This window comes from Ailuropoda melanoleuca, chromosome 15 (assembly GCF_002007445.2).
Source record: "Ailuropoda melanoleuca isolate Jingjing chromosome 15, ASM200744v2, whole genome shotgun sequence".
In the NCBI taxonomy this organism is placed as follows: domain Eukaryota; kingdom Metazoa; phylum Chordata; class Mammalia; order Carnivora; family Ursidae; genus Ailuropoda; species Ailuropoda melanoleuca.
In genome coordinates, this window is record NC_048232.1 from 846,286 (window position 1) to 873,346 (window position 27,061).

General features: G+C 47.1%; 1 protein-coding gene across 3 annotated transcripts in view; it reads left to right on the plus strand.

Annotated features, from left to right (window-relative positions):
• The window catches only part of WDR37 (WD repeat domain 37), a 52,097-nt gene extending 30,289 nt beyond the window's left edge, over positions 1–21,808 (plus strand). For 2 of the 3 annotated variants that reach the window (XM_034644462.1, XM_011231104.3), the window contains exons 10-14: positions 1,190–1,430; positions 2,751–2,892; positions 14,919–15,053; positions 15,503–15,617; positions 18,958–21,808. In XM_034644462.1, the coding sequence (XP_034500353.1) occupies positions 1,190–1,430; positions 2,751–2,892; positions 14,919–15,053; positions 15,503–15,617; positions 18,958–19,089 (765 nt within the window). In that variant the 3' untranslated portion in view covers positions 19,090–21,808. The remainder of the gene's footprint in view (positions 1–1,189; positions 1,431–2,750; positions 2,893–14,918; positions 15,054–15,502; positions 15,618–18,957) is intronic. The other variant, XM_011231105.3, reaches the window with a different exon arrangement.
• The last annotated feature ends 5,253 nt before the right edge of the window (positions 21,809–27,061 follow it).

Below are 27,061 nucleotides of genomic sequence, written 5' to 3' on the forward strand. Positions count from 1 at the left end.
AGCTCCCAGTCTGCTCCCTTCTTAGAGCCTTTGCAGCTGCTGTTCCCTCGTCTGGGAATGCTGCATGCCTTACTCCCTTGCTTTCTTCATGTCTCAACTCAAATGTTACTTTAACAGAGTCTTTTCCTGATAATTTTGTATAAAATAGCAGCCTTTGTGATTGTCCATCCCCTCATCTGCTTTATTTTCCTTAACGCTTATTACTGCCTGAATTTGTGTGTACGTGTGACATATCTTTATACTGTGTCTGTATGTGTGACCTATGTCCCCTACTGTGTGTGTGACATATATCCTTATACTGTGTGTACATACACGTGACCTGTATCTCTGTACTGTGTGCGTGTACATGGGACATAGTCCCCTGTACTCTGTGTGTCTTTAACGTGACATACATGACCGCACTCGTGTGTGTGATTACATGGTGTATATTTCCATACTAGTGTGTGTGTGTGTGTGTGTGTGTGTGTATGCATGCGTGTGCATACCCATGTGTGTGGTCTGTCTTCCTTGCTAGCGTGTAAGCTCGTGACAGGAGGACATTGCCAGTCTCTCTGGCTCCAGTGCTCTCCTCACCCGGCCTGTCCATTGTTCTGGATGTCCGTGTCAGGCAGTGGTCCTCTCCTCTGCTGTGAGACCAGCATGTGGCCTGGCAGCCTGTAAAGGCCGGGTAAATATTCTTTAAATGAATAGATAAACATTTTCTTAAAGAGCTGAAGCCTTTTATGCTTTCATTTTAGCTTTTCACAAAAGACCTTATTGATACTATAGGAAAATAAACTGAACTCTTGCATCTATTCCTGTGGCAACAGAATTCTGAGTAGCTCCCGAGAATTGAAATGTTTCTTTTCTTATTGTGATAAATTATTGACTTTCAGTTACATTTTATTACATTTCTACTAATAAATGGTGAAAACTTAAAATCGTTTTATTTGCCATTTTATTGGTTAGTGGAGATGGACTGTAGCTCATTTGATGTCATAGTGGCCTCAGTTTTTTTTCTTCTGATATTTGGTCATGGGTTTTAGTCAGGTAGGTGATCGCAACTCCAGTGATGTACCAGATACTGTGCCGGTACTGGTCATAATCAGGATTGAGTCCTAGGAAGACAAATGACAACAGTCTGATTGTGTAGCCATGTCAGAAAAGACTCAGGATTCCCAGGGAATTTCTTCTCTGCTCTCCCCATCAGCAGCAGGTCTGTGGCGAAGACGAAGTGGAGTGCTCTGATAAAGATGAGCCTGATGTAGACGTGGACGTGTCCAGTGACTGTCCCACCATCCGGGTGCCACTGACATCTCTTAAGAGCCACCAAGGAGTGGTCATAGCCGCTGACTGGCTGGTTGGGGGGAAGCAGGCGGTGACGGCCTCCTGGGACAGAACGGCGAATCTGTTCGATGTGGAGACGGCAGAACTTGTTCACTCCCTGACAGGTACTTTAAACACTTGTGTTTTCCAGTTGTGTATTTTTGATTGATGTGCATGTGTTTATATCTTACCTTGCAAATTACTTCTTGTCCAGAATGACTTTTAGTTCTCTTGGTACTCAGGTTGTGATTTTTCAAGGATCCTTTCTGAATTATAGAACTGTTTGTTAGCTAAATTTATCTTATCTTTAGGGGATTTAATTGTAGCACATCATATCTAGATATTTGAAAAATATCCATCTGTTATCTCCCTATTGTTCTGTAGCAAATTTCCAGAAAACTAGTGCCTTAAAATAACAGGAATTTATAACTTCATGGTTTCCTTATGTCAGGACTTCTGGGCATATGCTCGCTGGCCCTCGTGGGTTGAAGTGGTGTTTGTTGCCTGGGTCTGTGATCTCATCTGAGGGTCAGGGTCTGTCCTCTTAGTGTTGTTGGAGGGATTCATTTTGTTGTGGTCCATGGCCGAGGTCCCCGTATGGCTGAGGTCCTTAACTACCTGTTAACTGTCAGCTGGGGACCGCTCTTAGCATCCGGAGGGTGCCCTCAGGTCCCTTGTGGCCCCCTCTAGAGGTGTTTCCCCACACAGCTCTTTGCTGTCTCTCCAGCTTACTGGAGAACACGTCTCCTAAAGGACCCACCTGATGAGGTCAGGCTACCCAGGACCGCTTCTTTTGATGAGTGTAAAGCCACCTGATTTGGAGGTCTTAGTTACATCTGCAAAATCTGTTTTGCCTTTTAATGCACCGAGCTCACCGGAGTGATGTCTCGTCACATTTACAGGTTCTGCCCAAACTCAAGGGAAGGTATCATCCAGGGTGTGTATACCAGGGATGGGGGTCACCGGGACATCTTAGAATTATGCCCACCTCAGATGTTTTTGCAAATTTGTCAGTAAGTGAATTTCCTCATTGAGTGTTAAAGATTGTATTTTACTGAGGGCTCCACATATCATATTGTTAGAAGTTATTCTGGAAGTGAAGAATTAAGACTTAATCTGTTCACACATTTAGCCTGTTAAGGACATTTGCCAGACCTTCTAACTATCAGGGTCAGGGAGTGGGTTACACTCACACTCCTTTTCCTGATCCCTTTCAATGCATGAATGAAAGGACTTTCCGTTCCTGAGGGAAAACCAGTCCCACCGTGAGCTCACATGCTATTTTTCAGTGATTTCTTACTTTTTCCTGCCTTTATTCACTTTTACAGTGAGTATTAGTAGTAGAGACCATAAAGACTTGTTTGATTCTTGTGTTCTTAAGAAAGCATCACTCTAACTGTACCTGCAGGTGGATGATCTTGCATTTTTGTCGTCTTTGGTTGTAGGGCATGACCAGGAGCTAACGCACTGTTGCACACACCCCACCCAGCGGCTTGTGGTGACCTCCTCCCGGGACACGACTTTCCGTCTTTGGGATTTCAGGGACCCTTCCATCCACTCCGTGAATGTCTTCCAGGGCCATACGGAGTGAGTCACAGTTATTTAGAGATCTTTCTTTAACTATTCGTGAAAAAGGTTTTGCTGGTGGATATTAAAACTTAATTCTTATCTTAATTTCCAGCTCCACTGTCTTCCAAAATGGCTACTCTTTTCCTAAACATTTAGCTCCATTTGTATATTTGCAAGAATTTAGAAGATGAAGTCACTGAGGTTCCCACAAGGAAGTGAATGGGGGCAGAATGGGGCATTGGGGGAGATCAGGAAGTACTCTAGGGTTGGTGACACTCACATCCTCAGCTGAGAGGCTCCGGTCAGAGCTGGGGAAGAGACACTCACGCGCCCGCCTGCAGCTCAAACACACACACACGCTCACACACACGCTCTCTCACACACACATGCATATGCTCTCGCACACTCCCATGCACACACACACTCACGCACTCTCAATCTCACTGTCTTTCACATGCACACACGCACACTGTCTCTCACACGCACACACCCTGGCCCTTATCTTGTAGTACCTCCCTCTGCTTGGCCATCTGTTGGGCAGCTCAGGCATAACCGTGTCTTAACAGAGTTCTTATTTCCTTCCAAAATCTTTTCTCCTGGTCTGACCATTCCTGATAAATTATGTGAGCCTCTTTCCAGTTACTCGTCTCACAGACGTCCCCAGTTCCCTGCTGTGCCCCCTCCACTCCACGAGCAGGACTCTGTCCCGTCATACCTCCTGACTGTGTCTTGTCACCTGCCCCCCATGCCGCCACTGCCCCTGCACGCTGCCCCTCTGGACTGGACTGTGCCTGTTTCTCTCTGGCCGTGCGTGTCCTGCTTGAGCTTCTGCATGTCCAGAAAATTTCCCGCATGCTCAGTAAGCACTTCTTAATGAATGAATTCTTGCTTATTTGGCTGCTTGAAAATACGGGTTTTCTTCATTCTTTCAGATGATGCGGTAAATAAGTCTGTTTTGTGTGTGAACATTAGAATACTGAGATGTAATGTTTGGAATTAATGAAACGTTCACAGGGAAACTGGGACAGAGATCTGTAAGCTTGAGGTTGGAAACAAGTGGTGTCTTGATTTGAGGTGCGCTGCAGTGCTGGTGGCTGAAATCTCAGTGTGTTCTGAGAGCGTCCACGGTTATTGAATTGTGATGTTTTGCTACCAGCTAGAGTAACCATAGCCCTGGAACAGAAGATGTCTGGTTCTCTGTGGTTTATCAAGGGCAGTGTTGCTGCCTGTGCATAGGGCGGCTCTTTCCATGCTCTTGCTTTCACAGGTCTCGGTCTTGTGGGCTCTGCTCGGCCACGGAGGGGACAGCTTCTAGTTAGCCTCACCCGGACGATGCGGAGGGGGCAGCGGTGGGGCTGGGGGTGCCAGGAGCAGCTGCCCTTCATCTGCATTTAGGGCGAGGTTGCTCTGGGCCCAGAGGACAAGAGCCTTGTGCTGTCACTGGCACTCAGGTGAGCCGGGGACCCTGGCACACAACAGCCCTACTCTGAGCCAGCGCTTCTCTTCTCCCAGGTGTTCTATTTTGAAGAGTTTTAGGCATAAATGAAATTGGAGGGAGTAGGACAGGTGGTATAGTGTTCGCATGTCTGATTTGGGGTGTAGTTTTGCAGCTGGTGGTATATGAAATAATGGCTGTTTTTGGAGAGGTATATATATGAGGAACGTAATTGATTACGAAGGCTTCTTATTCTCACGTAGAGCAGGCATGGACCTGTGTCTGTCCCTGGACCTCTTGCATCCGCATCCCCCAGGGTAGCAGTTGATGCTTCCATTCACTGTAGCTGAGGACCTGTGGGCTTTTGAGCAAACATAGAAGATAGATACAAGCAAAACTCTTATTCAGACCATGTGCATTTTCTCTTAATCGAGTTAGGATGGACGAGTATGTTCGTTGGCCTGTAGTTACAAAGATAAGAAGAAGTTCTCCCTTTGGTGCTAATTTCCCATGATAAGGGTCAGAGAAGGGAAGGATTTACCTTTTTTTAAGCCTTTGGGAATTGGCAGGGTCGCCTGGGGGCTTATTTGCCGTGCCTGTAGACCCGAGTCTGTCCTCTGTTCCCTCAGATATGACTGCGTGTGGGTGGGAGCCTCTGCTCCCACAGTGTGGAGAGGCCCCTGCCTGGTGAGACCCCACACAGCGTGGTCAGCAGGTGGGGCTGCACTAAACAACCTGTGTTTCGTTCGCCGTAAGCCTCTGCACATCGCTGCAGTTCGGAAAAGTAGGAGGTGAGACATGGATAGGGTGCTTAGGTGAGCCTCTTCTTAGTAACTGTCGCTTTCTTGTCTCTGGCATGGTTTCTCTAGATTTGAGCCCACAGGACAAATAAATCCTCCAGAATACGGTACCTGTGCAAGTGATGTGAGCATGCGCCCGCACAAGGGCGTGCTTTTCTTAAAGCACAGGAGCCCAAGGCCCAACTAAGCGCACAGGAGCGGCTGATTTTGACTCTGTGTTCAGTTTAATCACTCACCTGTGATGTTCTCAGTGTGGCCTCTCAAACACATCAGGTCTCCTGCCTCCCCTCACACCTTCGGTCCCTCTGACAGATGCCCCTGCTGCACCTGTCCCTTCCCATTGGCCACGGCTGCCGTCACGGATCCGAGGCCGCCTTTCCGGCATCCAGCAGTGCCTGCCTTCCGTAGGCAATAAGTCACACTGTTCTCTCTCGAGCTGTCTCCTAGTCTGGGAGGTAACTCTTGGTTTTCCACCGTGATTTTCTTGAGTTCTTTTAACTTGTTTCTTTTCTGAACATGAAACACAGAGCTCCGACGAGAGCTTTTCTATCTCTTACTTGTGGTGTTACTTGTAGGTGGACTGTTCTTTTAGTGGGTCATTGCTTAAGCAGCAGTGATCTTAAAAATACATGACCACATATTTCATTTTGACATGATGTGGGACACACTATGCAAAACTTAAATTATCTTAGGGCATGTCTTTGTCTATAGGAACTCATCACATGTTATTAAGTAAAGTTATGTTAGAATCTGATGTTTTATAATGTGAGTAATTCACTTAGTTATCCAGTTATTTTGAATTTCTGTATGTTGGGTTTTCTTTTTTTAACTTTTTTAAAAGATTTTATTTGAAAGAAGAGAGCACAAGTGGTGGGGAGGGGCAGAGCAAGAAGAGACTCCCCACGGAGCAGGGAGCCCCACACCAGGCTCAATCCCAGGACTCTAGGATCATGACCTGAGCCAAAGTAGACGCTTAACCGACTGAGCCACCCAGGCGCCTCATATTTTGGGTTTTCTTGAGGCAAGATGTAACTGTATAGGTTTCAAGATTATTGGCCTAGTTGTATAATTTGATTTCTCTGGGATCTGGGAGAGAGATTTTTTCCTTTTCATTGGGTCTGCTATCCTTGCTGCTGTGTGGATTCTGTGCCTTTTTGTAGAGGAAGGGTTTGAGGTGTAGCGCCTCGCCGTAGGGATAGAAGCCGTAGCCGCGCGGGTCCGCGCGAAGCTTGTGCTGCTGCGGTTTCTGCTGCACGTAAGCTCTGTTGAAGGTTCTCACTGTAAATGTTCAGAAGGACAAACAATGGTTTTTTCCTTCCTGATGTGTTCTATTTCTGTTTTCACTCCGTATTGTGAAAGCGCTTCATTGTAATGGGAACGTTACCGTAATAGGATTTCCTTCGTGCGGCTGTGACTGTTGGACTAGCTGCCGGGGGAGCCCGAGGTGCATTTTAAATACTTTATGTCACAGGTTGTTCTCCTAATAGCAGCAATGAGAAATTGTTGCGTGTACTGTTCTTGGAAAGAATAGAAATGTTTAATTGAAGTATTTTGCAATGTCAGGAATTTTAACCGCTGGCAGTTTGTTTTCATATATTTCAATCTTCATCGTCAGGAGCTGAAACTGAAGTCCAGTGCTTTTCATCTGAAATAAGCTAAACCCTTCCGTGTTCGTGTGTTTGTCCCCCGACAATAAAATTCAGTACTGAGCTGCTTCAGGAAGTCTTGTGCTGTGAATGACAGCTTGCCCTTCCCTCCGTGTATGTTGGTGCATGCTCCATGGGGTGGGGTGCAGCGTCCCGCTGATCCCAGCCGGACTCTGGCCTTCTGGGCTGTGCATACGGAGACGTTCTGCAAGAGGCTTCGATGGTAATAAAACTCATCCTAAGGTTCAGTCCGCTAACTGTCCTTTGAAAGGAGCATGAGAGCTGCCCATTTGGATTGTCCTCTAACAGGAGGTCCCAGACCCTTCCCTCCCGGCACCGCCGCTTCTCTGTTCTTGATGGAGTCCCCCCCCTTCTTAGTTTCTGTTTTGTTTCGTTTCAATTGCTATAAAAAGGGACTGACAGTTGAGGCAGTCACTGGTCATTAAGCTTCCTCCGTGGGTGGCCAATGACTCCACTCTGTACCCAGCTGACAGTATTCATAAGTGTGAATAAACTCTGGCATTGAAGAAACTCTGAAATTAGCTCCGTATGGGTAAAATATCTGAGAATGCAAAGGTTTTTTTTTTTTTCTCCCTGTTTTGCTTTGAGCTTTAATTCTTCCCATATGATTATAACTTTATCCTCCAAATGTGAACTTTGGTGTTTTCTTCTAAAGAAAACAAAACACCACATTTAACAAAACAAAATTAAAAAAAAATCAGATGAAAAATGATAATGATTGCTTTAAAGCTAAGACATTTTCATGTGCTTTTATTCCCAAATACCCAGGGAAGATATTTAGTATTAAATACCAAATTCTAGGTCATATATGTATGAGGTGAAAATAGCTTTGAATTTTGTGTAATGCAATTAACGGTTTTCTTTATGCTTTTGAAGAGAAAAAGCATTTTGACAGCATGACATTTTTAACTGGGTGCTGGTGGATTTTCAAGTGTTGAATTCTGTGCTTGGTCAATGACTCAGGCTGTGTGCAGACCCATGGTGGGAGTGGATGGGGGCTGTCTGGTGCCGGATCACCTTGGAGGCCGAGATTTTGGTAGACTGCATTTGGATTGTAAGTCCGTTACTCTTGGTGATTACTTGTGAGCCCTTGTCTGTGAGGAGGAGGCGGAGAGACGTGTTGTACTGCATGGTTTCTTCTGGGGGCCGGAGGACAGCTCCGGAAGGGCCCCTGGGATGGGAGTGACAGTTGAGGAAGAAGGGGGCCTGTAGCGTCACAGCGGCTGAGTGCTCACTGAGCCTAAACTCTGTCACTTTCACACTCCCTGCCCAGGTGCCTGAGAGCCTGGGATTGTCTTCTTTTTAATTAGATGGTTTGAAAAGAATTTGGAGACGGTTTAGCAAGTCATGTAATTCCTGGCAATAGTTGGTTGATAAGTAAAGTTACTATAAAACCAAGGTCGGGAGAGACTAAGGACACCTCCAGTCCTCTGCCCCAGTGGTTGTGTTAAGGTGTGTTTTTGGACATGTCATTTGTATTTTAGCGCATGTTTCGTCGTGGCGTCATGGAAGTGAGCACCGAGAGGTTAGTGAATACAGTGAGCAGCTGGACCTGCTGGGGGCAGCTCCGCATCTCACGTTCACAGACAAGGCTGTGGTTTTTCTGCAAATGCAGCTGTTTTTCAGGTGTCCTTGGATTTCGTGGAGAGATCTCGAGGGTTATCCTGTGTCAGCACCTGCACTTCCCCTTCGCCTCCGGCTTTGAGCCTGTAGTTTGGGGGCTCGGGAATTTACTCAGCAGTCTCCTCTTGATACATTTAAATGTTGTTTCCAATTCAGAGTACACTTTTTAAAAGTAAGAGGAGATTTAATATTTACTCTGACAATTCCTCATTTACGAAGGGCTAATAGGTAACTAACAAAAGTAAGGACTTTAAGGAAGTTAGTGCGTTTAAATCACTCTGTTGGACAGCTTTGTAGTGAGCTGTCAGCTGCTTCACTTTCTACTGAGGTGACCTGAAGAAGAATCACCAGGCTGTTACCACAGACTGAACACTTCCTGGTTACAAACTCACTAGGACGGACCTGATGTGTTTGGACCAGCCTGCCCGTGTGGGCAGAAAGCATGGAGCGAGGCGTGTGGCGAGCAGGGCGGGGAGGGAGCTGCCACCTGAAGACAGAGCTGGCTCTTGGAAGATGGCGGTGCTCGTGGTCTGTGTGCCTAGCCCCTGCCTGCCCACGCCGGGCCCCGGTGGGGCTCCGATCACCCGCTCAACATCTGCACTGGCTTGCAGTCTGCCTTGCCGTGGGCCTGCAGGGTGCAGATGCCGCTGATGGAGCGGAGGACACTCCATTTCCCTTCGGTCCTCAGGTGCTCCACCGGCTGGTTTCTCCAAAATCCCTCAAGGACCAGAGCTTTTTAAAAAAGACGTGTGTGTGTGTGTGTGTGTGTGTGTGTGTGTGTGTGTGTGTACATAGAGGGACTTTGGATGCTTTCAGCAGCCTCCTATGCGCTGTTGGGGCCCCACACCAAGCCAGATGTTGGCACTTAGTCCGGAGACTACAAGGCTGAGTGTTAGTACTCATTGCAGAGTCCGTGGAGTTGAGTGCTGGTACCTAACCCAGAGAATATAGACCCCGTGCTGTTACCACCCAGTCTGATGAAGTGTCCCTGCGGAGAAGGCTGGGGAGCAGCACGTGTGAGCTTCTTGGACCAGTGGGCATGACACGTGGGCCACGTGGGGAACGGGTTGTCCGTCTGTGGCTGTGGTCAGCTGTCCAGGGGCCAGCGTGGAGTGCACAGACTTGGATATAATCGAATACCATCCAGGGTGTAATTGTGACAATCGTCCGTGGAATTCCTAGTGTGTAGGCAGGCTGGCCGTGAGACTTAGCGCTGTGGAAATGACACCCATGGTGGCAGTCCTCCCCCTCCCCCCCAACTGTTGGTCTCCTGGGCTCCTTGCCTAACACACAGGACGGGGCACTGGGACTTGCCGTCTTGGAGAGCTACTAGCTTCGGCCGTGTCCCACAAGGTCTGAACTTTTGCTTAAGGGAGTACAGTCTGGTTAAGGCTTAGTAAACTGAAGGAATAAAAGTGCTTTCCCCTAGTGCACGTGGCAGTCACCCACTCCTGTGGCTGTAACAGCTCACATCCTGCGACGTGTCTGGTAGAGAGAGGCGGCTGTGGGTCCCATTTCAGGGCAGTGCCAGTCCCTTTGGGCCCACGAGCACCGGGACCCCGGAGAGTTAGTCCTCAGATGGTCAGGCACAGACGGTGCCCGTTGCTTGTGTCGCTGTCCCTCCCCCACACGGATATGGAAATGCGGGGGTCAGAAGACTGGTGATAGCTGACTCTGGCCTTTCAGTGTGACCTTAGGTTTCCCGTCGTTGTCCCTGCTTGGGTGTGGGAGCCAGGGGTGCTCCCTGGTGCAGGTGTTTCTTCCCCTTCAGGCTCCTTCGGTGAGGAAATCAAAAGCCTGATTAAAGGACACTTGTTCGTCAGAGTGCCTGAGGTGTAGCAGCCCCTTCTGTGTCAGTGTGAGCTTGGTTCTGACCTGTTTATGCACATGTGCACACATGTTCCGTGCAGCCAGTGTCCCTTCTGTGGGCATGCTGGCACATGCGTGTGCACATCCATGTGCACGTATCTGCATGTCACACACCTCATCTTCCATGTAGCCTGTGCCCCTTTGGCCGGGCTTGGTCACACTCCCAGTTCTGAGGCACACTTGTACACGGTCTTCGAGCAGTGAGGGTGACCCTCAGGCACCTGCAGTCCAGTGTTTAGGGGCAGTCACCACCATTCTGGCAAGAGGGACATCCAGGGCAACCTCTCCTTTAACCAGTGAAGAAGAGGGGCCTTCCCACGCGTGCGACAGGTCACTGCAGACCCAGGGTTGGGCTTGCTGCCGTCTGGGGCGTCTCCAGGAAAGTACCAGTGATCTTTCTTTGATGTTGCAGTTTTTGGCTTATTTCCTAATGCATTTGAGAGTAAAAATCTTACAGCTCCTGATACATTTCCGACTTAGTTTTCCTGATTATTCTGATGAATATGGCTTGTCTATATCCTGTTACTTTCAAAGCTGTTGTAAAAGTTTTCCTTTTGAAAGATTGAAATGAATCCTTTTAAATCCTTCACTTCCCAGTTTTTATACACAGAATCACGTAATGGTGATATTGGGACATTGGCTGTGAATTGGTTAGCATGTAACCAGAAAAGTTACATTCAGAAACCAAAGGAATGAACAGTTTAGCTTATTAAAACCTGAGGGATGGGGCGCCTGGGTGGCACAGCGGTTAAGCGTCTGCCTTCGGCTCAGGGCGTGATCCCGGCGTTGTGGGATCGAGCCCCACATCAGGCTCCTCTGCTATGAGCCTGCTTCTTCCTCTCCCACTCCCCCTGCTTGTGTTCCCTCTCTCGCTGGCTGTCTCTATCCTGTCAAATAAATAAATAAAATCTTAAAAAAAAAAACCTGAGGGAGGTCATTCTTTACCTAATTTAAATGGAATGCATTTCCTCCGATTTTGCCGCAATTGATGTAATTATAAATATTCAAAACTTATGGCTGGCTGTTAACGTTGTTTAAGAAGAATGAAACAGGGGCACCTGGGTGGCTCAGTCGGTTAAGTTCCTGCCTTTGGCTCAGGTCATCGTTCCAGGGTCCTGGGATCAAGCCACGAGTCTGGCTCCCTGCTCATTGGGGAAGCCTGCTTCTCCCTCTGTCTGCTGCTCCCCTGCTTGTGCGCGCGCTCTCTCTCTCTCTCTGTCGAATGAATAAAATCTTTGAAGGAGGGGGAAAAAAGAAGAGGAAGAGCGAAACAGTGACTGGACTTCACAGAAAGGAAACTAGAGCCTTGACCCTTGATATTACAAGCATGAAATTACTCTGTAAATCTTACTAAATTTAACTTTTCTGTCTCCCTTCTAAATCACGTTGTGTGGAACTATCGTCTTTGAATGATCTGTGGAAAAGTTCTTTTTAATTCAGTCAATTAAATGGCAAGGAGGAGGATTGAGCCAGGTTAACTGAGTGCTGTTTGACCCATTCCTGAAGCCACTCTGGAGCCGTCTTGGGGGTGTGGCGGAAGCTTCTCTGAAGCCTTGGCACAGGTCTTTGCCACAGTATGTTTCAGTGGCGCTGTCACGCTCAGTGCTGCCCAAGAACTGCACGTGTGCCATTAGAGTGAGGACCGTCACTGCCCCCGCTGAGATGGCCGCCTCGTACCTTCTTTGTGGTGGCGTATGCTCTCAGACGAAGCAGGCCCTGGCCCATCATGGGGACCAAAACCCTGATGAGTGAGCGGTTCTGTCATTTGGTCCTGTGGGTAACGCAGATGGGGCATCTGTCCGTTACGCCACAGAGGGAGGTTCAGAGAGCAGTGTAACCAGGCTGGAATATTGAGCTCCTGCTGCTGTCACTTCTTTTTCCAGGGAGCGCTTCAGTTTTAAATCCGGAAAAAGAATCACGTGTGACACGAGTGTGACTTTTTCTTTGAATGTTTTTTATCTTAGGGCCTGCTTTTGCGAGAGCCAGCCAACGAGCAATATTCAGAAATGTGTTTCTTTTGGAGAAGGGTTTTTGTTTTCTCATTTAGGCATCTGAGACGTGAAGACACAGGCTCACGTGCACTGTCTGCGCTCTGAGAGGCACACAGGGTGGGAAGGGCCGAAGAGAGTGCGCTCTCCGGCACCCTCTGTGTTTGTGTGGCTGCCTGGAGACTTGGCTTGTTGCTTACAAGTACAGCTGGTGAAGCACCCTGGAAAGTGGTGGTCGGAGAGGAGTGTGGCCCTGTGGTGACTTCGTACCCAGACGTGCAGTCACCACCCACGTCTTCCGTGCAGGCGTGCGAGTGAGTCTGGTCAGCTGGTCCGAGAGCCCTGCTCTGTGTGTAGTGCCTGCATGGGTGGGCCACGGATGTGATGAACGTGGGCTTTTCTGTGAACTTGGCTGTGTACTTGCCAAGAGTCTGTCCGGAGTGAGAAAGCCATGCTGACCTCTCCCTGGATGCACTTTTCCAAGGGGGCTGTGGTGTGTGTGTGGAGAGGGAGGGCCCCCCTGCTCCCCGGTCACCTCTGTGTCCCAAGTGCTTGCTCCTCTGGTTTGTTCTTCTGGTGTAAAAGTAGGACTCGTTTGTGGAAGCGACATCTGAAAACTAAGGAACAGGGACCTCTGCAGTCCGTTTCTGATGCGGGGCCGGGAAAGCGCACTGTTTCAGCATTTCACAGGCCAGCATTTTCCACATCCTGTGTTTTTTTTCTGAGCTGTGAAATTCCGGCAGATTGTTATGCAAAACAGTTTTGTGTCTCTGTGTGACTGGGAAGACAGCTGTTCATCCTAATGAGGAGTGCTAGCATTACAGTCTTTGTGTTGATTGAGACCCACGGAGGGAGCGGAATGTTCCAGATCGGGCAGTGGTGTGCGGCGAGAAGGTACCGCATTGTCAGCTGGAAGCACATGCTCGGCTGCTCTCGGCGACAAGATAAATGAGTTGGCTGGAGTTGGGCAGAGTCTGAGCTTTTCCAGTGAACGGTCGTGGCGCAGCCGCTTCCCCGTGGGACTCGAGTCTGAGGGTGCCTTCAGAACGATTGCCCCCTCTCCAGCTTTTCCCTTTGATGCCCTACAATACCTGTCAGGACTGTGATTTATTAAAAACCTAATGTCTTTCAGCATTTCATTAACATAAGGTGAGGCAGTCTTTTGTGGAGACTTTTTTCATTAATTTAGCAGAATGTTCACAACCCCCTGAGAACGAGAGTCCACGGAGAGTCCTGGGCGTCTCCACAGCCCTGTCTGTGGTTGAGTCCTCAGGGCTTGTGGTGGCCTCTGCACCTGCGCACAGCAACCTCGTTTCCAGGCCAGCCCTGACGTTGCTGTTTGTGTTTGGGATAGGGAGTTTGGATGGGTCGTCAGGTTGAAGTTCCAGGTTTACCCTTCTCTCCCTGCTCTCTTTGCGTCACACGTGGGTCCCTCTCCGGTCTCAGTGTCCTCCACATTTGTCCATGTTGTGACAAATAGCAGGATTTCCTTCTCTTTTATGGCTGAATAAGATCCCGTGGTTCGTACACACATCACGTCTTCCTTATCCGTTCATCTGTGGACAGCCGCTTAGGTTGTTCCTTTGTCTTGGCTACTGTGAATGGTGCTGCCGTGAACACGGGAGCGCGGATAGCTCTTCAAGATCTTGATTATTCCCTTGGGATGTATGCCCACTAGTGGGATTGCTGGGGCGTAGGGTAGCTCTGTTTTTAACTTCCTGAGGACCCTCCATACTGTCTTCCAGAGTGGCTGAACCAGTTTGCATTCCCGCCAGCAATGTGAGAGGGTTCCCCTTTTCTGCATCCTCACCAATGCTTGAGTTCTGTTTCTTTGATAATAGGCCTTCTGGTGGGTGTGAGGTGGGATCCTATGGTTTTGGTTTGCATTTCCCTGATGATCAATAATGTTGAGTGTTTTTTCATGGGCTTTTTGGCCATTCATAAATCTTTCTTGGAGAAAGGTCTATTTAAGGTATTAAATGCACCTTTTTTTTTTTATTTAAGATTTATTTATTTATTTTAGCGGGGGCGAGAGAGGGCACGGGTATGTGAGCAAGTGGGGGAGGGGCAGAGGGAGAGAGAGAGTCTCAAGCAGACTCCCCACTGAGCGCAGAGCGGAATATGGGCTCGATCCCACGACCTTGAGATCATGACCTGTGCTGAAACCAAGAGTTGGACGCTTGACCAACGAAGCCACTCAGGCACCCCTCTTTGTACTTTTTTAAGCTGCTGGTGGTGGTGGTATAAATTTTTCTCCAGTGTTCTGGTTAAACTGAAAGTTGGCGTGGATATTTTTTTTCTCTTTATTTTCTGGTATCAGACGTGACCATACAGACGTTTGGCAGGTTCCGTGTAACCCATGTCTTCTGGTAGCGTCTCTTCACTCCATTGCCTGAGGAGGTGGAACAGGACAGAATGCACTAATTTTCTAGTCTGCTGAGGAGAAGTTCAGTGTGCTTACGTGTAACTTACAGAGAGGTTTAAGCAGGAGGAGCAGTTAGCAGAGACGACTGGTGGCTTCTGCGTCTCCAGTGTCCTCCCTACCTGCCTTGCCAGGGTCTCTGGCAGTGGGACCATGTGATCATTCCACGGGTGGAGAGGACTTGTGTCTGTATCCTGGAACTTCCTGATGACCTTCTGAACCTGTGCCCTTTACTTGCAGCACTGTGACCTCTGCCGTGTTCACCGTGGGAGATAATGTCGTTTCGGGTAGTGATGACCGCACCGTGAAGGTCTGGGATCTAAGGAACATGAGGTCCCCCATTGCGACGATTCGCACAGACTCAGCCATCAACAGGTGAAGAGAGCTGTTTGTTGTGCCTTGAAAGGGTGGATTATAATGTGACATCTTGTTCATTGAAGTCAGTGTTTAATAGATCCTTGGAAAAGCAGTTTAGACTTCTGGGGAAGTATGTTTTGGGGGGGGATAATATTTTTTATTGATCCTCTAATGCAAATTGATTATCTCCTGTATGCTGAAACGTAAGTATAAAATCAGGCTGGTGCAGTGAGCTGCGTGAGCTAAGAGTGGGCCTCCTGTAGGGCTGTGTTTGAGTTACTGTGTAGTGTGCGCACGTTACACTGAGTAATGTGGTCTCTGTGTTCTGATGCTGCTGACAGAGGATACCTGCGGTTTGCTTGGAAATGTGAATGGTGTGGAGTCTCCGACTGCATGACGCTCTGTAAACTCAGGCATGCATGCTGTCACCACTTTGTACGTAACCCACTTTTATCTCTTCTTTGCAGGATCAATGTATGTGTTGGCCAAAAAATCATTGCCCTCCCACATGACAACCGACAAGTGAGGTTGTTCGACATGTCAGGTGTGAGGCTAGCGCGGCTTCCCCGAAGCAGCCGGCAGGTAACTGTGCTCTTGGTCCGCGTGTAGACAGGGAGCCTTAGGGACAACTTGCAGTCTGCGTCCTGGGTCACCACTAATAGAACTTGGCTGTGGGCCCCGCATCGTTTTACGTTTTCTTAAAAAAAAAAAAAAAAAGAGAGAGAAACTCATTTAATAGTATATTTAATTTATGCAGACATACTGGAGGTAACATAATTTCAGCTGTAATCAGTATAATGATATTAGAGATTTTGCGTTCTTGTTTTCCCGCTGTCTTGGGATACCACATTTTCATTGGAAATCCTTGATCTGTATTTAGAGCTCATGAAGTTTAAAGTTGAAACTGTTTCCCAGTACCTGAACTGAGAGTGTCAGGTTTTTCACGAACGTTAGTGAGATTGCATGCTCAGTTCCTCCCTCTCTGATTTGCGGAGCTGTTTGCCTGTGTTGTTGTGGTTTCCACATTGGAAAGCAGACTTGGCTCTTGGCCGGTGAAAGCATACAGCTGGAAAGGTGTTAGACGAGGAGTGTTGGACGTGGTGGTGTGGATCCATCTCCACCCACAACCAGAAGATACCGTTCCACGGCAGGCCCAGGACGAGAGCCCCACGCATATGCAGCTCAGATGGTGCCGCGGGAGCGGCCGGCACCCGCTGCGCTGGTTCACCGCCGCCATGGTGTCTGCACGTGCGCCGTCAGCTGCTTGGTGCTTGAGGCACCAGCTCCCACCGGTGGATGCAGGATCGCTGAGGGCCCCTGGGCCCCTGAGCATAGGTAGTTCCTGGGCAGTTTGGAAAGTGGGGAGAGGCTGAGAGTGTGACATGACCGGCTCCTCCTGTGGGGAGTGGAGCTCACCCCCCCTCTTGCCAAGCAGCATCTCTGCAGACTCAGCGCTTGAGCCCCGCCCCAGGGCTCCTCTCCTTTGCTTCCTTTGGTGTCTTCTGTGTGTCAGTGTGACACATGGCTGTGCGGGCGAGCCAGGACCCTCGTGCGTCCCCTAACCGTGCAGTCAGCGTGTCTGTGTCCCCCCGGCGCCTGCCACCCTTGCCGCCCGATGGCTCCAGCTCTGCCACCTTCATGGAGACGCCGTGTCTCCTTTTCGTGCACAGCCTCACAGCACAGTTTGTGACCCTCAGGCCGGCCCTGCGTGGGGTGTGGCTTCAGGAACGCCTCGACTGAGGGTGGATTCAGAGGTTGATTGTGGAGGGTTCTGCCCAGTGGGGCAGCCATTTTCTTTAAGTGGCACCAACTTTCTGTGAAAAGCCTCTGCCCTTAAGACAGGATTGTTCCATCTCTTCTTCCCTGTGAGGGCTGGTGCGTGTATTGTTGGAAGTGGATTAGTGAACTTTTATTTGAGTACATATCATCGAAAGCCACTCGTGAAATTAGAGTACCTAGTAAAAGCTTCACACCCGCTAACAAAGGGAGCGTTTCATGCTGGGTTCCTGCTGAGAGCCACTGGTGTGCCGCCTGCGCTGCATTGCTCACACGGTGGGCTTCCCTTCCCGATGCGCCCGTGTGTCCCTGACGTTGCTGTGCGGCACCTGAGGTCTGCTCCGAAACACAGCACAGTGTTGTGAGTGTGTAACTTCACTACTTTGACAAGACTTTCGGCAAGAGAATGCAGAGTTCTGAGAGGTTCTCGGTGGTACTAATCCCATGGAGGTGCTTTTATTTTTAGTTATCTGTAAACATTCAGCCTTGTCGAAACTGTAGAATTTGTTGTGCTTGGATTTATTCCCTTTTAAAGTGGTTTGTTAAATAGAGTTGTTTTTATAAAGATTAGTGAACAAATTTCACTTGATTCTGAGCTTGTAACGCCTCTTCAGATACAAATACAGTTTTCAGTGTCACCGAACCTCGGCTGGAAACCCCTGGCTTGCATCGCCCCGGCTTCCTTCAGCTGACGGATTTTAAGAAAACGACAACCCTTTCTTGAGCCTGGTAGCGAGAGTGAAGGTGGCTGACGGTGTAAAGTTGTCTAACAGCTGGGGAGAGTGCATGTGGCCTTTCCCAAGTGTGTTTCACGCGAGGGGAGCTCTGTAGAGTGCTGGGAGCAACGGAGTGGGGAGGCTGTGCGTGCCGTGTGTGGCAGGTTCATGGCAAGGACACAGGGTCCCATGGTGGGGGTGCAGCACCCTGTTCAGGATGCACGCTGTGACCCTGCATGGGCGCGGGGCGTTTTCAGAACACACGTGCCCACCGAACCTCTTTGGATGCGTGCCCCACGCATGTCCGTGTGCACTCAGGCGTTCCACGGGGGACGGGAGGCTGGACTCCAAATCCGAGTTGGCTTCCAGCTCTGTCCTGGGCAAGCTGCTCGTGCAGACCAGTGTTCCGGGTGCCACGGGGTCTCTTCCCCACACGCACTTGCTCAGAAGCACCTGGTCTCAGGCTTTCTACCCTGAGTGCCATGAGCTGATTGATCATCTTAACTGGTTCCTGTGCAGACTCTTGAATTTACTACCAGTTAACGGATGTGTTCACTCTTACCTTCGGTTCGTAACAAGTGGTAGAGGCTGCTCCTGGAGCCTTTGTGATGTGCGCTTGCGTTTGCGGTACCTTTGTTCTCTGGCCTGTTGTCTCTCGCGTGTGGATAGCGCTGTTCACATGCAGAGGGAACTTTTGTGTCATGCTTTTGAGTGTTTTCCTTTACTTACTAAATGTCTGTCAGCTTTTCTTAATTCTGCGTCTTGTCCGTTACTGTGTGTTGCTATAGTAACAGCAGCATCTTCGACTGACCACGTTAATCTGGAACGTATGCACACGTCCGAAGGTGCTGCTTGTCTCTGTACGTATGCACCAGGGATATCACATTTTAAACTTCGTTGGTATTTTGCAGTAATTTTTTCCAATATTCTGATATTTAGCTGGAATTCTGAAGGTGGCAGGAATTTACTTGGAAGGCCATTTATTTTATGCTTGTTTTATTTGGCACCAAATGTATTTTTTTGGGTCCTTTGTTACCTGAGTCAGTTATTTGTTAAAATGGTCTTTGAGGTCTTTAAATGAGTTTCTTTTAGTATATTCCCCAATATTATCTAGCCTCATTAGGAAACTTCAAATTCATCACTTATTCTTTTTTTCTGACTGTAATCTTACTCATTTTTAAAGAATCCCAGAATGCTTTAGGTGTGAATCTCACTGACTTCATTCTGTGTTCTGACGTCACTCTCTCCATCTCCGCTCCCCCGCGGCACATGCGCACTGTTCTTGGCTCACTCTGACTAATGCTGCCTGTGAAGTTTTTTTCTTTCAATTCAGTCACGTTGAGTGGTGTAGTTGTTAATTTGGCTGAGGTTTTATAGCACGTATGCTTCGGGAATAATACACTAATTCTGGTTTGTGTGATTGGAAATAGGGCCACAGAAGAATGGTGTGCTGCTCGGCGTGGAGTGAGGACCACCCCATGTGCAATCTGTTCACCTGCGGGTTTGACAGGCAAGCCATTGGCTGGAACATCAACATCCCTGCGTTGTTACAAGAGAAATAAGGTCGCCGGCGTCCTTAGCTGCGTAGTTCACCATGGACCTGTGGACTGGTGCCGCTTTTCTCATTCTCGTCAAGCCCTTTTTGTGAGAGTTGCACCCTGGAAGGGGTGGTTTGTATGTTCTTTTCTCATTGTACTGAGCTTGCATGAAATGTACAGCAAAATGTATGGTCACATGTCTTATTTTCGTCTTGTGTGTGTGTGTTGGCACCCTCTGGTCGGTGGACATGAAGCCCCCTTCCCCGTAGCACGTCGTGTGTTGTGAGTTCCTGGCGTTTGACAGATGACAGGAGGGCATTATGTTAGCGTGAGTTCAATGTGAACCCGTGTACTTACTGTGAGGCGTAAACAGTCTGTGGCATTTCTGGAATCATCATACATACCTACCTTGTACCGGGAAGGTCACGGAGCTGTATCTGCATTGGCTGACGATTGGCAGGTGTGATGAGAGAGTTCATGTTTACTTCTGTCCGAGGGTTTAGCATGTGCTGTGGCTTAACTCCGCTTCAACTCTGTATTCTGGTATAGTTGTGTAAAATTTATCTGGAATTGAGAAGTTAACAAAAACAGAATGACGACTTTGCAACATTTGGAAAGTTGTTTTTGTGAAAAAAAAGTTTCTGCTCTTTTTATGGAAAATCATTTCAATCTCCCGAGGTCTTATATTAGCAAATTCAAAAATATGATAGTTCTAATCACTGATTTCATATATTAAGCAAAATTTAAAGCACTTTAGTTTATAGCTATGGTTATAAACAGTTTTTGGAAGTTTCAAATGACTTATCCAGTGAATGTGATTTGAGCTTTTAAGAAGGCCCTGCCTGCCACCTGAAAACAAAACCTTATTTATTTTCTACACTCTGGTTTGCGTGTTTCTAAACGGGCTCGCTTCCTTGGTGGTGTTTGAGAGCCAGCGATGCCAATGAATGAGTACTACCTCAAAACTCAACGTATGTGGAAAACGTGGGGGTCTCACTGCTGCCCAGGTAGAGCACTTTGACTTAGAGCTGGAATGCCGAATTCAGTTTAGAAGGCAAGAAAGACAATCATAGCAAATGTATCCTGAGGACGAAAGCTCTCCCGTTAGCTGGCGAGCTGGTAGCAGAAACCGTGCTTCGCAGGGTACGAGACGCTCCTATTTTGGCAGCGGGGACATCTCTCAGTGCCAGTCCTCCCACTGCCTGGGCGAGCCTGGCGCTCTTGCCTTCTTAGGAATTACTGTTGTCTGGTGTTTGTGAGTTCATGTTTCTTACTCAGTTACAGTTTTGATAAAGAGCCATCTCCGTGTACTGCCCTCCTCTTTTTAATACTTTGAATGTGTCCACTGGGAGAGGCACAGAGGGTGACAATGACAATGGTCATTGGTGCCCCCACCTCCCAGTGGTCACCGCTGGTGGAGTGCCGTTTGCGAGATGTGGTGCCGGCTGAGCATGCGGGCTGCCCTTGGTCCTGCGTGAACGCACCTCTCTCGAGGCTCCTTTTGCTCAGGTCCTGTGTGTGGTGGCTCATCTTAGCTTCAGCCCTGAATTATCTGGAATGATTCTGAAATGACTTATAGTCTGGAAGGGAAGGAGGGCCAGGAAAAACCCGTCATGACATAGTTAGAGCTGAGGTTGCTGACTAAAGGACAAAAACAAATGCTTCAGAGCAGCTCTCTTCCCAAAGCCTGGCATCTCCCTGCACCACACTTGAGAACGTGGGCCAGAAGGTCAGCGTCCAGCCCCTGCCGACCCGAGTGTGCCATGCCTCCCAGCAGCAGAGTGCTGGCGACTCGGGACCCTAAGCTGCACGTCTGCACTGTTGAGCTCCTGTTGTATTTTAATTTGAATGTCTGGGTGTCTTAGAATCATTGTTAGGAACATTGAAAAATGTATACGAACACAGTGAAATCAAACTTAAGAACCAGATCTCTGCAGATTAAAAAAGTTTGAAGCTTTTAACTCACCGTTTCTGATGGCTGAATTCAGTTCTCTGCAGACTAATGCCCTCTGCGTCCGGCAGCTGCTCACCTTCTCGCTAGTGGGAGGGGCCAGCCTCCTCCCTCCTCACTCGACTCCACAGGGGCATGGGCCTCATGCCGTTTGCATGAGTTCTCAGGAGCAGGGCACCCTACTGCCAACCGCCACGTCATCCTCGGACGTGGTTCCATTCAGCTGCTGTTGTGGCCTTAGTGGTGGTGTTTTCAGGAGTCATGGAGACTTGGGATAGGGAGTGCATGTGTGTGCATGAATGCGTGCGTGTGTGTGTGAATGTGCGTGAGTCTGTGTGCATGTATGTACCTGTGTGGCTGAAATTAAGTCATGTGATCAGCCACATGTAATCTCGTCTGAAATAGTGTTTGGAAATGAGAGTGGTTTTGTCCTTTGTGCTCACATGTCCAGAATTTCATTTAATAATGGAAGGAAAAATGTGTGGTTACTGGAAAATGTGTATTGATAGAGAATTTCATAAGAACTATGTTGTTGGACAAAACAGCACTCTTTCTCAACCACTGCACATCAGTTTCTGGAGAGACAAAAAATCTGTACATATTTTGGAATTTGAAGAACGTATGTAAATCCTTTGTTGCTTAAATCTGTGAAAAACTAGTTTCTTTGGGGGGAAAGTATGCATTTATAAGTGTTGTGTAGAAGCAAGTGTTTTTATTGTATTGATGTGATTGTTTTTAAGTGTTGACTGTCTCATTGCAATATGAAATTCATTAAAAATCCACATTCTGTAATCACTATTGTAAACGTTTTATTTTATTAGGACTCTTTTTTTTTACTTATTTTTTTGAAATGTTTTACTTTGAAGAAATATTGTTAATGGCTACTAAACACCACAGTGATGTAGAAATCAAATAATACTACTGCCCACTTGAAAAATTTTAACTTTAGACTTCAGAGATCGGTTGTGTTCTATTTCCTGTCTGTTAGGCTAACGTTAAGTGACACGTAATTATGCTTCTCCATTCCAGCATCACCGCCCCGGCAATTTCTGGAGGGAGTTCACAATTTGATATAATGCAGGTGCTTGTCAAAGTTCCTCAGTTTCATAAGACGCTTGTCCTGTTCTTATTACAGTTAAGCTTGTTTGAAAGTTTTAAAAAGTTGCAATTGCAGAAAGTAGGCCCCGTTCATCCCCTGTGGGAGAATATGCATCTGGACTGGCGGTGGCTGCTTGTTCACCATCCTTCTTAGCCCGAGAGTGGAGCGTTGTGGCGGGTGCAGGAGCCTCAGGAGATGTTCATCCACGACCTGCCAGAGCTCCCTCTTCAGACTGGTTGGGCTCACTGCCTTTATTCAGTCCCCAGAGGGCAGAAATTCACTGATTACTTATCTTTCTTACCTTAGTCTTTAGAAACATGTGATTATTGTCCAGATTTCACAATTACATCTTCAGTTACATTTAAAAGTTCATCTATTAGGGGCGCCTGGGTAGCGCAATCATTAGGCGTCTGCCTTCGGCTCAGGGCGTGATCCCGGTGTTATGGGATCTAGTCCCACATCGGGCTCCTCTGCTGGGAGCCTGCTTTCCTCTCCTACTCCCCCTGCTTGTGTTCCCTCTCTCGCTGGCTGTCTATCTCTGTCAAATAAATAAATAAAAAATCTTAAAAAAAAAAAAGTTCATCTATTAGTATAAAGAATCGTGAAGGCGGAGTTCCTGGCTGGCTCAGTTGGAAGAGCATGCGACTTTTGATCTTAGGGTCATGAGTTCAAGCCCATGTTGGATGTAGAGATTGCTTAAATAAATATTTTAAAAAAAAGGAATCACAGAGGCAAAATTTTACTGCTATAATTTCATCAGAATGCTGTTGAAACGTATCTTGCTTAGTATGCATACGTTTTCTGCTTTCCCTTAAATTAATAGATTACTTTGGAAATTGGGAACACCTCAATTGTTACATGCAACGTGTGATATATAGTCCATATGATGGTGGAAGAAGCTGAGAACGAAATCCTATGAAAGTGTTGAGTAATTTAAAACTAATCTTTTGAAGACATTTTTAAAGCAGCTTTGGGTCGACATGAAACCAGATTATGCAGATCTCAAGCTCTGAGAGCTCTGTGAGGCACAGGTGATGCCTGTTGGCTCTGTGGGCCCAGGAGGCTTCCTCTGACGAGGGGAGGCTTAGCCAGGACGGACGGTGGACGGAGGTGTCAAGAAACAAAGAGGAGACCTCTCTAACACTTGGCCTGAGTCCCCTCACTCCGAGCGGTCTTTCTGTGCTCCACCAAAGCCTTCCTCCCTCGAAAGTTTTGGAACGAGAACCAAAAGTCTATGTCTCTCCAGTCACTTTGAGCTCCACAGTGCTGAGAGGAAGAAGCCAGATTGGTGAGCTCAGCGAAGCTGTCTCTCAAGAGTGAGTCTAATAAACAAGGATGGTTTTCACCAGTACTCCTTCTCTGATGCACCTTCTTGAGATGTTGTAGGAAGAAAAAGTCACAGGAGTGCTTTTGAAATGGGCAAAATGCCGACACGCCTATGTACACAATGTCTGGAGGTAGTGGTTTAAATTTCTATTTTTGTTTGGGGAATTACAATTTAACCTTGTGTCTTTATTAAATACATGTAGTAGAATTTCAGGGGTAACCACAAAGGAATAAAAGACTTTGAAAAGATAGATGAAATGATTTAAAGTGGTTACTGGAAGGGGCTTGGGAAGTGTGGTAAGTACAAACTGGAGCAAAAGTAATTTTTTAGTGTGTTTTGTAGGTTTAAAATTTTAGGACCATCGAAGTAGATCACCCAGTATTTGAAAAGTTCCCACTTTATGCACACAACGAAAAATAAAAGGCACCTAGTGGGGAAAATCTGACAAAAATGAGGGGACTTGAAATCATCCATGGAAATACTTAAAAACTTGAACAAAGACATTAAAAAAGATAAAATGAGAGACTGTTATGCATTAATAGGAAAGGCAGTATTGTAAAAATGTCAGTTTTCTCCATATTAATGAGTAGATTTGATGCTATTCCAATGCAAATCACCCAGAGTTGTTTTTTTGTGGAATTGGACATCTGATTCCTAAATTTATTTGAGGCAAAGGTGGAGGTTGATGAGATCCTGAAAATAGGAGGAGGGAAGGGAGAAGAAAGCAGGGTTTCCCTTAAGCCTGGCAGGGCTGTAGCTGGTAGAATGTGGGGTTGGTACTGGGATGGAGGAGTTGACCCGTGAGGTTAGAAAGAGATCAAATTGATTCAAGTGTCTCTGAAAACGTGAAGTAGTTCCACGCATGGAGCCACAGGTCAGGGCGGGAACGTGGCCTGTGTAATAACTGGTTCTGGTGTTACCGGTTACCCATGCAGAACAAGAAATGAATCTGATCCCTACCTCACACCAAAGACAGTTCAAGCCTCATATGTGAAAGGAAAAACACCAACTTTTGTAAAAATTAAGAGAATATTTCTATAATTTTGTATGTATTAAAACAACTCTCCAAAAGTGCATTAACCGTATTAGAAAAGATTGATACATTCAACCGCGTTAAAGTAAAGATTTGTAGCCCTATAGGACAGCTTAGAGGAGGTGAAATGATAAGCCACAGGTGATAGTTGCAGCGTCTTTAATCCACAAAGCACTAATGTCCAGGATAGTAAAAACAAAATTTCCACAGGAAATTTTATTTATATATTTGACGGAGAAAGCACAAGCAGGGGGAGCAGCAGAGGCAGGCTCCCTGTGGAGCAGGAAGTTGGACACAGGGCTTGATCCCAGGACCGTGAGATCATGACCTGAGCCAAAGGCAGACGCGTCACTGACTGAACTACCCAGGTGTCCCTAGAACATGGTTTTTTAAGTGTGATGTGTGGAGACCATGCATGTGTGTTGCAGTGCAGAGCCACTGACTGAGGGTGGGAGTGGGACACATGTCTACATGGAGAGCAAGCCCCTGTGTGTGGTTCTGCCGTCCAGGTTGAGAGCTGCAGGGCTCCAGGACGTGTGCCCTGGGGCACGCGAGAAACCACTGAGCACCACCAACAGGGGCTGCCGCCCACTGGTGGCACGTCTGTGCCGTGAAATACACCAGTGAAAATGAACAGGCCACACAGGGCTGTGTGCGATTGCTGGTCTTGGGAACATGGTGTTGAGTGAAACGCCATTTTTACAAAGCAGGAGCAAGCATCCCCATTCGCAGTTAGGGTCATGTATTCTGGAACATGGGAGTGAAAACTCCTGATTCTGCACAGCGTTCTGTGGGCCAGGCGTGGCGTGCATGGCGGGAGGTGAGGGCGGGGCTGGGAAGAGCCCAGACTACGTGGTGTCCAGCTCCTGATTGGGATGGTAGATGCCAAAGTCAGTGCCAGCGTTCACACTTCATAACTTAGGTATCTTTACAGCTATTTCGTTAATGTGCCTCCTATTAAACAGTTAAAGTAATAATACAAATACACTACGGAGAAGGTGTGCTGGTGCCAAGGTGGACGATGGCATGATGCTAACAGAGGGGACTTAAGATCTTTGCCTGTGTCAAGGTCAGGCTTCTTACTCTCTGCAGATATTAGCTCTTTTTCCACTTACAAACATGTAGTTTTATTATTCTACAATGACTGATTTTTCAGTGGGTATGTTCCATGAGAGGAAAGACAAAGCCAATTTTGTTCCAAGATAATGTTCTTGAAAAAAATACTCACTAAGGAAATTGTAAAAAGACCGTGTTACACTGTGTCAGAATTGTGTTGTTTTCAAATACATTCTGGAAATCCTAGCTTTAAAGTGGGAAATGTAATAAGGATTTCATTTACCAGGTGTGATCATAAAACAATAAAAGTGGCTTTCTTATGTTGCTCATAACTGGGACTGGAGCAATTTCAGATCCAGGAGACGGTCCAAAAATTATGTTGCATAATGGCCACATACCAGAGTAAGAACGGATATTCTCACAGTCTTTGTTTTGGGGAAAGCAGCATTTATTTGGCTAGGTGGCTAAGTTTTGGTATATTTGCTTAAAAATATAATCATTTTTTACAGTGCATGTGCATTACAGATGTCTTCTAGCTCTGAATTAATTTTTAGTAAATAATAAAATCAGGGCACCTGGGTGGCTCAGTCGGTTGAGCATCCTATTCTTGGTTTCAGCTCAGGTCATGATGTTGCGGTTGTGAGATCGAGCCCTGTGTCAGTCTCCACGCTCAGCTCAGGCTCCCCACCCCCTAAATAAATAAATGAATAAATAAATAAATAAATAAAAATTTTAAAAAATAATAAAATGTCCTGCTGCAAACTTTATAATTTTTCTTTTGCAGTGACAAAAGTAATTGTATATATTATTTAATTAATCCCTAAGTGTTACATGAAGCTAATTTATCTTCTCTTATTTATTTATTTATTTATTATTTATTTTTAAAGATTTTATTTATTTAGTTGACAGAGAGAGAGACAGCCAGCGAGAGAGGGAACACAAGCAGGGGGAGTGGGAGAGGAAGAAGCAGGCTCCCAGCGGAGGAGCCTGATGTGAGGCTCGATCCCAGAATGCTGGGATCATGCCCTGAGCTGAAGGCAGACGCTTAATGACCGAGCCACCCAGGTGCCCCATCTTCTCTTTTTTAAAAAAACTTTATTGTGGTATAATTGACGTAATCTACACCAAACGTATATAGTGTGAGGTGTGATAGCTTTTGACATACCCATGAAGTCATCACCACAATCCAGATAATGCAGCTGTCACCCATTTGCTCATGCCTGTCTGCATTTCCTCCCTGCCGCCCCCGTGGACCCCAACCCTGAGGACCACCGGTCCACTTTCTGTTGCTCAAGGCTAATTTGCATTTTCTACCATTTTATAGAAATTCACTTCTGTAGTAGGTACGGATTTTTGTCTTCTTCCACAAAAGCTGTTTGAGGTTAAGTCATGTTCTTGCACGTCTCATTCATTCCTTCTTATTGCGACTGTTTCAGCGTCCAGATGCGTCACATTTGTTTAGCCACATCCCTGTTGATGGAGACTTGCTTGTTTTCAGTTTTTGGCTGTCACAAATAAAGCTGGTGTGGA